This window comes from Amaranthus tricolor, chromosome 11, assembly GCF_026212465.1.
Source record: "Amaranthus tricolor cultivar Red isolate AtriRed21 chromosome 11, ASM2621246v1, whole genome shotgun sequence".
Taxonomy (NCBI): domain Eukaryota; kingdom Viridiplantae; phylum Streptophyta; class Magnoliopsida; order Caryophyllales; family Amaranthaceae; genus Amaranthus; species Amaranthus tricolor.
Genome location: NC_080057.1, coordinates 23,442,952 through 23,456,724, shown reverse-complemented (window position 1 = coordinate 23,456,724; position 13,773 = coordinate 23,442,952). Strand labels below are relative to the sequence as shown.

At 32.5% G+C, this 13,773-nt stretch overlaps 1 protein-coding gene and 1 non-coding gene across 2 annotated transcripts; one reads left to right on the top strand and one right to left on the bottom strand.

Annotated features, from left to right (window-relative positions):
* TRNAH-GUG (transfer RNA histidin (anticodon GUG)) lies at nt 1-72 on the bottom strand. The gene has a single exon. It is a non-coding gene; the product is annotated as a tRNA-His (tRNA).
* Nucleotides 73-1,733: 1,661 nt separating this feature from the next.
* Nucleotides 1,734-12,270, top strand: LOC130827163 (coiled-coil domain-containing protein SCD2-like). The gene is made up of 17 exons (XM_057692811.1): nt 1,734-2,165; nt 3,474-4,009; nt 4,653-4,740; nt 5,228-5,269; nt 5,783-5,845; nt 6,019-6,068; nt 6,154-6,181; nt 6,684-6,755; nt 6,847-6,936; nt 7,025-7,085; nt 7,173-7,286; nt 7,892-8,001; nt 8,085-8,151; nt 8,776-8,817; nt 10,115-10,155; nt 10,965-11,091; nt 11,710-12,270. The coding sequence occupies exons 1-17, from the start codon at nt 1,893-1,895 to the stop codon at nt 11,820-11,822; spliced, it is 1,917 nt and encodes a 638-aa protein (XP_057548794.1). The 5' UTR covers nt 1,734-1,892; the 3' UTR covers nt 11,823-12,270.
* Nucleotides 12,271-13,773: the final 1,503 nt, after the last annotated feature.

Here is a 13,773-nt window from a genome sequence, read left to right as displayed (position 1 = left end):
TGTGGCTGCTGGGATTCGAGCCCAGGTCACCACGGCCACAACGTGGAATTCTCACCACTAAACTACAGCCACTATTATGTTCCATTGCTTTTAATAAGTTGACTATATATCAGTTTTAATGAGAATTGGGCATAGGGGGAGCGAGGGTGGTTAGGGTAGGCCATGACCCAGGTGTTTATTGGGACGGGTCACTTTTATATGCGTCATTAAATATGGGTCGGTTGATAACGGGTCCAATCATTATTAGATTTTGATGTAAAGGGTTGGATTAGTTCATTATACTATTGGGCTTCGTTTCCGTAAAAGTATTTTTCATGTTCTTTTTAAATTTTTTATGCTTTTGACATTATTATATACTCCTAAATTTTAATATATGGGCGAGTTGATCTAATGGGTTACAAAATCGCACTAAAAGATTATCAGATACTCTCCTGTGAGACGGCCTTAGCCATGTAACTAGCTCAGGTCCAATAATTTTTAAAAAATATTCTGACATATTATTTTTAAGACTTAAAAGGACAATTTTAAGACTTAAAAATTCAATTTTAAGACTTAAAAGGTCAATTTCAAAGTTTTTAATTTCAACTTTAATATTTGAGTCATTCTACTTTTAAAATTTAAATGAGAATTTTAAGTCTTGCAATTGGTCTTTTAAGTCTTAAAATTGATTTTTTAAGTATTGAATTTGACCTTTTAAGTCTTAAGACAGTCAAATTTCATGACTTAAAATGTCAATTTTAAATCCTTAAAATTGATCTTTAAATTCTTGAAATTGACAATTTAATTTGTGAAACTGATAAAAAAAAAAACAATTGGGCCAGCCCAATAAGACGTGTTTCACAAGTGACAAGTTTCACCCAATTTTTTGTGAAAGATAATTAAATAAACCTTTTAAAATGGGTAAGGATGGGTCAACTCCAAACGGGCCTTTGACCCACCTCGTTTCATTTAAGATTTCATCTTGCTTTGCCTTGACCTGTCCTGTTAATATTTTGACCCGACCTGACTCATGTACATTTGGTGTTAAAATGATTATTTATATTTTAAAGTGATCAACTAGAGAAATAAGCTGATTATATGGATTTATCTCATGGTGAAACGATCTCATACAAAACGAATTATAATTTGAAAAACATATACTACTCCTGGCATCCTATGGAAATAAATATAATTTGCTTTTTGATATGTCTTGCTCTATTAAATATGATCCATCTATTATTTTCAAAATAATTGATATTTTTCATCAAATTCTTATGCACATATTAAAAATATTTTGTACAAGTATTTTGTTATTTCACCTAAACATAACTAGATGCATAACCGCATAAAGTAATGCATAATTTTAACTGAAAAAAATGACAGTTAGACCTTGTTTAGTCCACCTCTAAAAAAAATAAATAATGGACAAAAATTAATTTTATTTTAATCAATAAAAAACAGTTTTAATCAATATAACTTAGCTATAATTTAAAAATTAAAAATCAGTTACAATCGATAAAATTAATTATCACTATTAAAAATCAGTTATAATCTTTCAATTAGTAAAAGTCAGTTAAATTATTAAAAATAGGATGAATTAAACAGAATAATCCATACTAATCTTAATCTTAAAAAAATAAAAAACTTGTATTCCGCATACAAGTATGCAACTTTCTATTTTTGTTACACGTACCAAAATAATCCTATATACTGCTGAAGCTACGTACTCTAATTACTCTAATATCCTATGTCAGATCAAATGTAATGCATACCAACTGTTTGCTTAAATATCTCAAATGGATCCAATATTATTTCATTGTATTCTAATGGTTGATGAATGAATGGTTTGATAATTTTTGTTGTTTTTCGTGAGTTCCTTTGGTTGGGTGTTGCAGATTTTGTTTTGCTCAGATATGGATCGGTTCAGATCAAGATTTGATAAGCAACAAATTGTTGAAAGCCCAACAGGATCACCAATGGGTGTATCACCGGTGCACCGGCATGCTCGTTCTTCGTCCTCTGGACTTTCTAATATGAAGAAGCCGGCGACTAAGGCCGCCGCTCAAAGGCTAGCACAAGTCATGGCTTCCGCTGGCGATGATGAAGATGATCTTCTTGTTGATTATCAACCTGTTGGTGCCCTTGGTGGCCTTGGAAGACCTGCAAGAGCAACCCCATCTCCTAGGGTAAGTAATTGATGGGTTTTATTTTTATAGGTTTCTTATGAAGATATAATAAGTTGGATAGAAGTTGTTTTTATTATATGCATAGTTTTGTAAGTATTTGTATTTTTTAAATGGTTTGAGCATTGATATTACTGTTTCATTCTATTACCCTGAGGGGTCGTTTGTAGTTGTTATTAAATGGTTGAAATGGTAGTGAAAATTTTATATAATTTTGGTGTTAAAATCTTTTAGTACTTTTAATGATCATGCTTGTTGTACTTTGATGATCTCATTTTCTTCATAAAATGCATTTTAATTCATTACTATTTTAAAGGGTGGTATTAGCTAATAATAAAAAGTTACAAACAAAAAACTTTTTTTATTATCAACTTTTCATTATCCATGAAAATGACATAGTAAATTCATGAAAATTTACAGTTTGAAATCATTTTAATTATCTCTATTTAATACCAACAATCAAACTGGCCGTATAGCCATTTAGTGATTCCTTACATGCTCCCAATAGGACCGGGTTTGGAGGGATCCTTGTACGTTACCTTATCCTTGTAAAAACTAATGCTTTTCTCCACTTAACCTATGATGGAATATTATCATCTCTAATGATTCATTTCACTATTATAGTTGATCTAAAACTATAAAACTATAAGTCTTTTGCTTTGTCAAGAATGAACATATAAGTAACATAATCATTGTAGACATAATTGGTAGAGTTGTTTGTAGAATCTACATATATCTTTCTTCAAGTGAATATTTGACTCTTAGTTTCCATAAAGAAATTAACGGCCTGTTTGGTAGGTGGTATTAAATTGTGGTAATGAGAATTAAAATTAGTGTAATTTTAGTTGAAAAATCTCTTGGCTACCTTGATATCCATGCTTGTACAACTTCAATTATCTCATTTTCTTCATTAACTTTATTTCAATACAACACCATTAGGAGAGATGGTATTAGTGGTAATGGAAATTTGTAAACAAAAAAACTTTTTTGTGATCAAAGTTTCATTACAATGGGAATGATATGGAATTTTTGATGAAATTTTACACTATAAATTATTCCCATTACCACTATTTAATACCACTTACCAAACAGACCGTAAAAGTACTAGAATATAGGAAACATGGGTGTTGGGATGTGTAAATTAAGATTCAGTTTAGCTGTTCTTGTTAGCATGTATTTATCCAAAAGTTTTCTTCATTTTATGTTCTTTCTTGAGTTATCAAATGTATTAATGGCCATCGTGATGTGATATTCTTTGATATACCAGTCAATGTACATGTATCTGCATACTAATATTGTGTTACTCAATAGCCAGTACGTCCATCTGCAACAGATCAACCCAAATCATTGCGAAATCCGATGAGTGCTCAACCATCTTTCTCCGTCAAGACGAATGAACAACCGATACTAAAACCATCTTCTGGTGGTAGACTATCTCAGCCTTCCATCAACACTCCAGAGCCAAGTCCGTCATCAACTCATTTAGCATCAAGTGTGAGATCACCAAGGTTTTTCCATAACTTGATAGATTTGGAGGAGGATGAAAGTGCATTGAGTGGAAGGTCATCTCTATCAGTCAAAACAAATGTAGAACATTCTGGTCGAACAAGCTCTACTTTTCGAACATCTTCGTCTGCATCTAATATAGAACAACTATCAGTTCATTCTGCGTCAGCAGAGCGATCCTCTATGTCTTTGAACACTGAAGATCTGAACCCATCTACTCGTTCTACGCCAGCAGGTAAACCAGTGATCAAAACAGTACCTTTAGTGCCCCCTGCTGTTACACTATCTCTGAAGCAACAAACTCCATCAAGTCCTGCAGCTGGAAGTATCAGTAATAGAAGGTAACACAGACCATGACATAGCAATGCTTTATTGTGGTGAGATGTTTAGTGTTATGTATACATATGGGATGGAAGGGGAAATAGCATAGAGCTTAGGTTATCCTGTATGTTACTCTCGCTGACTATACCCATCACTCGCGGTGCACATATTGAAATATCCAGTTTTACATGATGTTTCCTTAGAGGATCCCGTTCTCAATGAAAGTCTATCCAGTGCTGTTCCTGACAATTTTTGAGCCCTAGGCAGAAAATAAAAAAGGCCCTTGTATAAGTAAAGTTTTGGTTATTTTTTCCAACCAAATTCTTATTTGATGATGCAATTCCAACGCAAATCAGTTATGAATAGTATTTATCTAAAGATATTATGTTTATACAAATTTCTATGTAGTTTAGTGGTCATGTGCTTAACTAAGAAACTAACGCTACAAGTTTGATTCATGCCAAAAGCTACTTATGCACAAACTAATTTTATTAATAAGGATTAACTCAATTTGGGCCCCTTCATGAGCTGGATCCTAAGTGGTTGCATCTCAAAACTATCCACAGGAACGACCCTCAGTCTATCAGCTTGTTGCTTAAATGTTGATAAGCTTTGTATTACTATTATTTCTACTATCCCTTATCAATGTTTGTTGTTTGATAGGATGAAAGTAGAATTTGGAAGTAGTATGATATCAAGACAGCCCAAAGAACACAATGAGCAGCTTTCCTCGTCAGCCTTACAAGACGAGGTAAACATTTGGTTTTTAGGCAATACTTTGAGTTGTTCGATTCTTGCTTGAATTTATGTAATAAAGGTGGTCTATGTAGAGAACTAGTATGTGATAGTTAATAAAGTTGCTTGATGAAAATGCTTGTATACTCTGAATATCTCTCTTTTTCCCCTCTTAAATTTCCATTACACTATTAGAGACGATGCTGAGTTTTAATGAAAAGGATGAAAATCACATTTTTAGGACAATGTTAGACCATTACCATGGATGTGTTTGTGACATTTTTCTTGCAAAGTTCGATTTCCCAAACGACTTGTCTTTGAACATAACATTCTTCTTTCTTAGTGTTTTGACATATATTGACATACTACCTCGAAACTCTGAGAATTAACCCGATTTTTAGTCTTTAATCCCCATTGTCATAATTTGTGTCCCTTTTCACTTTGCTCTTTTCTGTTATAGTTTCGCTCATATCTAATTCATTAAATTACGATTTTTTGTGCAGCTTGATATGCTACATGAGGAACATGACAATCTTCTTGATAAGGTGCAATAAGTTGCTGAATCCTCTTGCGTTTTTGGGTGATGCTTTGGTGCAGTTTGAATTTTGATTTGATATTGAATCTTTTTTGAAGTTCTAAGTCAATTTCTAAGCATTCAACATGAGCTAGACAACATTTATGTGGAGTAAAATGTAGATACTTATGATTTTTGTCCAATTAATCTTGAAAATTTTCGGTTAGAGATTGGAAGTGTTTTTGCCAACGAATCAACTCAACTAAAAGCTTAAGTTGATGGTTGAGGCCCCATGATATGTTATATATTCTAACAAGCCCCCTCACATGGAGCCCTTTGGGCTAAAAGTATAGATATAGTACAAACTGTCCTCATACCTGCCTTGAAAGTTTCTTAGTTAGATAGTATTTTTAGTCCCCAACTCAAATTGTGGCTGAAGCTTAAATTGTTTTTTTTTTTTGCATAAACATATGAAGAGCCTAAGAGTTGGGCTTCTTGAGAAGGCATCCTTTCTTACTTTCTCTTTTCATGTATGTCTCCTCAGCTCCGACTAGCAGAAGAACGGTTGCATGAATCTGAAGCAAGAGCTAAGCAACTTGAAAAACAGGTATACTCTAATGTTGGAAAGGCTATCAAAGTGTAGATGGTATTCTTAGGATATGTTCTTTTGTTTTGTGCTCATAACAGTTTGCTATCTTAGTCTTATTGTCAAATGTCAATCATACAACTTCAAATCGTTTTATCTTCTAACAGTCATGGGCTTATATTTTTATTTTTTAGGTTGCTAATCTTGGAGAAGGTGTGTCTATGGAAGCTCGACTTTTAAGCAGGCGAGTATCTTTTCTGTGCACTTCTGTGTATATGTTCCTGATGATTTATATGCACTTAACGACCGATTTCTTTTTCCTTTGTCAGAAAAGAGGCAGCTTTGCAGCAAAGGGAGGTACGTTATGCACTTATGCTAACTGTACCAGTGTTACATAATTTGCTAGTTAATTAGCTTTTTGAATTTGCGATTCACTCAAAATGGCTCATAAATAGCCCAAGATCTATCTTAATTCGCTTTTTGTGAATCGCGATTCGTGAGAAGATTAGCGAATTATGTGACGTTGAACTGTACTATTATAGAAGTATCAAGTTTTTGGCTGCTTATAAACCGAGTAAAATTTCATGATAAGTGTTTTCCGGTTTGAGCATATTTGTTTTTATTCTGTATTAGCCCATTAAATTCCATATAGTGATGTTATTATCTCTTCGTAATTGAAACGTATGCATGTAGATTGTAGACCGTGTACATTTATGATACAACTTACAACTTACATCAAACTTGATGTGTTTGGAATGTCGTCTCATCAAGATAGGCTTGATTAGCCGAGCATATAAAAACTTGATTCAATTTTATTTTCTGAAATCATTTTTACATTGGTTTATATATTTATCTGCAGAATGCTTTGAGAGCTGCTTCACAAAAATTTGGCAAGACAGGAGATATAACAGCACTTATGCTGAAAGCAGAGGTTTCCATCTTTGTGCTTATTTTCAGTGGCTGATTTCATTATCATGCATTTTGATATATAAGTGACACTGCCCATTCGTGATTGTAATTAGAGCGCTAAGGATGAACTCCTGGTGTCTGAATCAGAATTAAGGAATCTTCGGTCTACAGTTCAACGACTAAAGTTAACTCAGGAGGAGATGGTCCAATGTCAACTCAATTTTTTTGTTAATGTTCTATAACTTTACTTCTTTTTCGGTTTCTACTAATTCGGTTCACAATTCTGTACAGGAAGAGGTGGTTCTCAAGAGATGCTGGCTCGCTCGGTATTGGGGTTTATGCGTTGAGTATGGTAATTGAATGACTTGTTTTAAGTAAAAGAACATGTTAATACTGAAAGCTGATACTTGGGTTTTCTGTTTTACTATTCTTGTTAAAGGTATTTACTCAGATATTGCTGGAGCTAAACTTGATTATTGGTCATCTCTTGCCCCACTACCTTTCGAAATTGTTGTTGCTGCTGGGCAAAAGGCTAAGGAAGACAGGCTCTCAGGTGATTGATCATTACTTCAATTGGATTGCTTCCGATAGCGTCTAAATACAACTGTATTGTAAACGTTTTTGAACTTACTATGACTGAAATATAAGTCGAGCCATCTATATTGACCGCCATTGATATTTCACGATCGTTATCGACTCACCCTGACTAGGGTTGCATTTTTACTCTGTGGCTGAAATATAAGTTGCACCATCTGCGTTGACTGCCAAAGATGTTTCATGCTCGTTATTGACTCATCCGACTAGAATTCAATTTTACTCTATGGCTGAAACATAAGTCGCGCCTCTGCATTGACTGCAAAAGATGTTTCATTATTGTTACCATGACTAGAACCGCATTTTTGCTCTATGGCTGAAGTATTAGCCGCGTCTATGTTACTTGGACTCGGATACTGGTACGTGTTTAAGTGCCGGATATGTACAAATATTCTATTTTACGCTAAAAATGAAGTGTCTAAGTGCCATGCTAATGTCCGAGTATGAAGGATCGGACACAAGTACGTGAAGCAAAATGAAGAGTCCGAGTAACATTGAGCCGTGCCATCTGCATTGACCGCAAGATAGAAAGAAAACTGATCAGTAGTGCCTACTTATGTGCAGCTAATTATGATGACGAAAGTGAACAGACTAGCAGTGAACTTTCGGTAGAGGGCAGTGCAGAGAGCATGCTTATCGTAGAGAGAGGTCTGAGAGAACTAGCAGCGCTTAAGGTACTTTGCAATTTATGTTACGCCATGAGTACATCTCTTAGACTTATGCTGGTGATAAATCGGATTCTCTTATTGTTTTGAAGGTAGAAGACGCCATAAGGGTCGCTATGGTTCAACAAAGGAGGAATATGCAGAAACCTGCTTTAACAGGTTTGCATAATGTTGCTGTTTCTTAGCTTAGCTTCTCATACATTCAGTAAGCCTGTTACTAGTTTGCTTGGTTTGGGATCCACTCAACTTGGTTTGTCTTGTTGTTCCTTTTTTGTAGATTTAGTCCTGCGCCCTTTGTTACTCAGACTCTTCATTTTGGTTCACATACCCGTGTCTGATCCTTGATGCTCGGACATTGATATGACACTTAGAACCTTCATTTTAGGCGTAATTGAATATTTAGACTTATTTGACACTTGGACACATACCAGTATCCGACATCAGTACCCAAGTCCAAGTAACATGGCTTGCACCTATGCAATATGGGCAATCTTCATGATACAATCCAAAAAATGCATCATGCACACATGCTTTTTCATGAAACAATCTCAAAGTCTGTTAATGAAACAATCTTCATTAGGATGAATCTTGTGTTAAATTGTATTTGGATCCAAGTGACCCTATATTGTTAGGATTATGGTTTGGTATTATTTCTGCTTGAATTTGTAAATATGTTTCAGATATTCTTGTGAGAAACCGTCTCTGGGTGAGACGACCTCCAAACAATGAGTCTAAATCTCAATCCAAACACAACCTAAAGGCTATTTCAACTTTTTGGTGCAGATGGCTTGAGATCTCCAAGTCAGAAATTTGGTGGATCTTTTGGTGAGTTTTTTCTTTTCAGTAGTTTTCACGAACTGAATTCTCCTATATATATATATTAGACTCCAATATTGGAAAACATATTTCCATTGAAGACAAATTTGGACAAATATTGTGAAGGTAGGAAGGACAAATTTTTAGTTCACATATCATCTTTGCAGTATTATGATTCTGTGAATAATTTCAGGGGCGAATTTAGATCAAAATTAAATAATGTTTGATAATATTTGTAAAAACTATGCTTTATTAAGGTTCGAACTTGAGTCAATACTACCACATAGCAAAGCTTCTACCAACTTTACTAGCACATGTGTTAAGGAAATTTAGGTATGTAGTTTTATACATAAATTTAATGTTGTCATCCGCCCCTGAATAACTTGGTGAAAGAGAATAGCTCGGATCCAAAAATGGTAGAATTATGGTTAGAAGATGAGTGAAAACAGAGAATAAACATGAGAAAAACAAACAATCAACACAATGTGATTTTGAGGTATGTATGGATACCTCCCCCTCAAAAGATAATTACTTTCATTAATCTATTCAACAATACATAAATGACTAAGCAAACACACTTGAAAGCAAGCTCTCAAGATAGTAATTCCATTTAATAATGGATATCACTCATAAACTAACACAATAAAGAAGAAAACTCTTGTAGTTTCTAACCCTAGCTTTCTCTCTTGTGTAGCCTCACTCTCTTATCTTCTAATGATGTTTTAAGCCCTCATATACCCTTGACGCCCAAGGAAATTTTGGAACAAAACACAACACGCGTCAAAATCTGCCCCTGTACTCCGCTCGACCGAGCCATGACCACTTGACCGGTCGAGCGGGTCTTTAGTACCCTCTACTTGTTGCTGCTGTTTCATCTCTCAATCGAGCACACCTTCATTTGAGTCTTGCCTCGTTCAAGGCACAATCCAAGGCTCCTTTGGTGCATCACACTCATGTTCTTCGTTGCACCATCACCATGACCCATCGAAGAGCCTCTTGTGTTGCTCACAACTCCTTCACATTTGATAGCACTTGCTCTAACACTTGGTATTTAATTTATAACATGGTATTTGACATAATTAATTAAGTCTTTAAACAGGAGAAAATGAGACTTCAAATTTACTGAGTCTAAAAAGCCTTGTTGATACTATATTGTATATTAATTATAGAAAATAAAACTAGGAATTAGTAGCATTATTGATAACTGTAAATTTAACATGTTCCCTTAAAAGAGTTAATTGTTTATTGGAACCTTTGCTCTTTGTAAAATTAACACTAGGTTGTTTATTCAATTTTTTATTGATAGAATTGAGCAAAGAGGAGTCTGAAGAAGTGCAATTTAAGCAGGTAGCATATTACTTTTATTAACATTTTCTTGAAAATATACTCATTTTCTTGATAGATATGAATTTAATACGTTCCCCTAAAAGAGTTGTTTTGTTTTACTTAAATGTTTTCAAATCATAATAGACTTAAGTAAATTGACTCCCTAAATCATGTGCACTTCTTATATATGTAAAGTTGCAGATGACATTTGTAATCAATGGTCAATCAGAAATAAACCTTTTGTTTATACAAAGATGCATGAACTCGACCATCCTTCCAAATTCGCCTTCTAATGGCATTGGGATAACAAAATAATTATTCTTTCAGTTATACTCTCTTTGTCTCTTTAAATTTGCACCCTAAGACTCAAAAAACTCTCATATATTTTAGATTTAAGGTGCAAACTCAAAGAAACATAGAGAGTAAATATGTCAATAATTTGTCATGAAGGGCTGGAAAGGGGTATTATAGGAATTAAGTAATAAATAATACTTAGTGATTAGTTAAGTAGGGGAATAGAATATAGAGATAATTAGTATAAATACAGGAGAAGGGGAAGTGAATTAGTCATTTTTCATTGGGTAATAGTTTTAAGGGGAGTTTAATATTCATTAGGAGAGAATAAGCCTCTCGAATGCTTGTATACTATCCATTGTAATTGTTCTGTGGTCACATTTACTTTCATCATACATTTACATTTTACATTTCATTTGATACATTCATATACATTTTTTGTTCTGTCTTAGTAATTTCATCTTACAGCCAAACTAGTCCATGACATAATCCCTCTACTTCAATTCTTTCCTTATGCAATGATTTTGTGTATTTAGGCTTGGCTGATGTATTTCTGGAGAAGAGCTTGCAACCATGCTGTGGAATCAGATATTGCAGAGGAGCGCTTGCACTTTTGGATTGACCATAGTGCACAAGCAAGTACCTCACATGATGCTGTTGATGGTAACTAATATCTCCATTTGACACATTGAAAAAATCTTATCTATGGATAATATGCATCAATGAATTTCATCATTTGATCTAACATATCTTGAACAAACCTCAAAAGAGAACTAAAAATCAAATTAAATTGGTGCATTCAACTTTTAGTCCGCTAGTAAGATAATTTCTTCCGCTTGTAAAGGTGTTTTAGTTTTTAGTAATTGGAATTACTTGTTATCACGTTCTTTATACATAGTATATTCCGCTCATAAAACCTAATTTTACATAAGAGTATCCAACTCTTTTTGTCTAGAGTGAGCAAATTGTCAAGGAATCAACTCAACCAAAAATTTAAGCTGGTAGTTGAGGCCCCATGATATATGAGAGTCTATTGGGTTAGAAGTGTGATGCAACACTTTAAATGAGGATAGTTGAATTCGAACCCGTGATCTCTGATACCATGTCAAAAAACAAACTCAACCAAAAGCTTAAACTGATAGTTAAGGCCTCAGGATATGTTATATACTCAAACTTCACCGTGAAATGTCATATTTGGTAAATCTAATATGTGTATTATCATGTTTGGGTGTTAGATGTATAGCTTATAATTTATAAGATTGTAATTCCCTGGTTTTGCAGTTGAAAGAGGGCTATTGGAGCTTAGGAAGTTAGGATTGGAAAACCAGTTGTGGGAAGAAAGCAGAAAATGGACGGAACAAGACTCCCATTCAAGAAAGCAAATGGACTTTTGACTTATAATACTTTCTTTCAATATTACATCAACTTATACACATTGTTCCGCGCCAACAATGATGAGTACCCAACTCATATGTGAAGAGCAAAATTCAAAACAAAGTAGAGTCGTTTATAGGCGGGTTATCACTTAGCTCGATTATCGAGTGGGCTAAAAATTAATTTTGAAAAAAAATTAATATTTTGAATGGTAATACCCGCCATTAAGTTAAATGGGTGGATAACAATACAAAAATAATAGATAAAATTCGATTTTTTTTTTATTTTTAAAATTATATAGGAAAATACAATACTCCAAGAGGTCAAATTCTAAGTCTATAGTCTATTTACTTGATAGTTGAGTAGTGTGGACATTTTGACTTTAAAGTTTCAATTTTACTGCCTTATGCCTCATGCATCGTCAAGTGCATTGTCTTTTGAGATTATTTTGGTATTTGTAGTTTTTTAGACTGCGTTGTATTATTTTTAAAATTGTATTTTAGATTTTTTGTATTTTTTGTCATGTTCATTTATCCATGGGCGAATATCACACTTATGTTATTTAAACACTCATTTTCGTACTTAAAATACTCGGTTTAGATTATTTAATGTTTAACATGTAATTTTGGATGTTCAAATCAGTTTTTTGAATATTAAATCTTTTTGTTTTGAATTTGAATTCCTTATATATGCGTTTGGAAACAAATATTTCATTTTAAATTGTAAATTTCAAATATGGAATCATAATGAAGAATTTGAGATGACAAGGTTTAGAAAATCATTCTCAAATCCTCATCTTTAACCGCTTTTATAACAATGGTGGATTTCACTCAAATCCAAATTTAAATTTTTGTTATTTGCCAAACACTAAATTTGATTCAAATTTATATTTGTAAATGAAATCATCATTTCCAAACATAACATATATGAATTTGTCTTAAAGTGAGACAATCTCATACAAGAGTTGTTCTATTCTTTTACTAGTATATGTCCCGTGTAATGCACAAATATGTTAGTTTATTAAGTTATGTAAAAAAGTTTATTGAATATAATTGTTTATTTTTAAAAACAAACTATTATATTGATCATAACCATATATTACTAACTAAAATGATTATAAGTAAAATAATTCTATTTCACTAATTAAAATAATATTTACTAATAAAAATAATTTTTACTAATGATAAATTTTCTTTCCTAAATGGATCGATTAATCTGATATATATTAAATTTAAGGTTTACTAAACAAAGGCTAAATTATTTGCAAAAATTATATCAAACTTCCTTCTATGAAATGATTATACGGTATACTCATATACAAACATTTTATTGATGGCATGCTCAAAATATATACTTCTATAATTTTCTTTATCATAATTATCATTGTAAAATTATTCTAAATAAGATTTTAGTTATTATTTTGTAAATATTGAAGTTAGCTGGATAATTAACTTGAAAATTTTTTTAACATTAGATAATTTAAGAGTTTTTAGTTATAAGGTTATTTCTAGTTAACAACTATTTTATATTCTAATTATTTTTGTATCGTAAATAAGGTATAATTAATAGTTTAGTCATTTAATTTACTAAAATCAAAGTTACCCAAAATATTTTTTTTCTAAAAAAAGTGTATTTCAAAAATTATAGGTTTTAGAATTGACTTTCTTCTTACTATAATTATTCATTAAGAAATAAAGTTTGATTAAAGCTCAAAGTTTCTATGTTTAATTACTTAAAATTTAGGAGGGAAAAAATGATGTATAAAAGTGACATGTGTCATGTTTTTTTTATTGTTTGAGTTGAATGTATGATATAAAACTAGATAATGCCCGTGCAATGCACGATTTTATTAAATTTTATGACATATTTGTATAAATAAAAAATTAAAAATTTACTGTTTTATGTTTTAGCCTTCTCAAAATATCATATACTCATTTAATAAATAACATTATAAAGATTTTATAATTAATT

Bases quoted from the DNA above. Each gene is read 5' to 3' on its own strand.
- LOC130827163 (XM_057692811.1), top strand. From the start codon at position 1,893: ATGGATCGGTTCAGATCAAGATTTGATAAGCAACAAATTGTTGAAAGC. The intron at 6,756-6,846 runs GTTTCCATCTTT...GATTGTAATTAG, and splicing joins CACTTATGCTGAAAGCAGAG to AGCGCTAAGGATGAACTCCT. The intron at 7,086-7,172 runs GTAATTGAATGA...TTCTTGTTAAAG, and splicing joins GGGTTTATGCGTTGAGTATG to GTATTTACTCAGATATTGCT.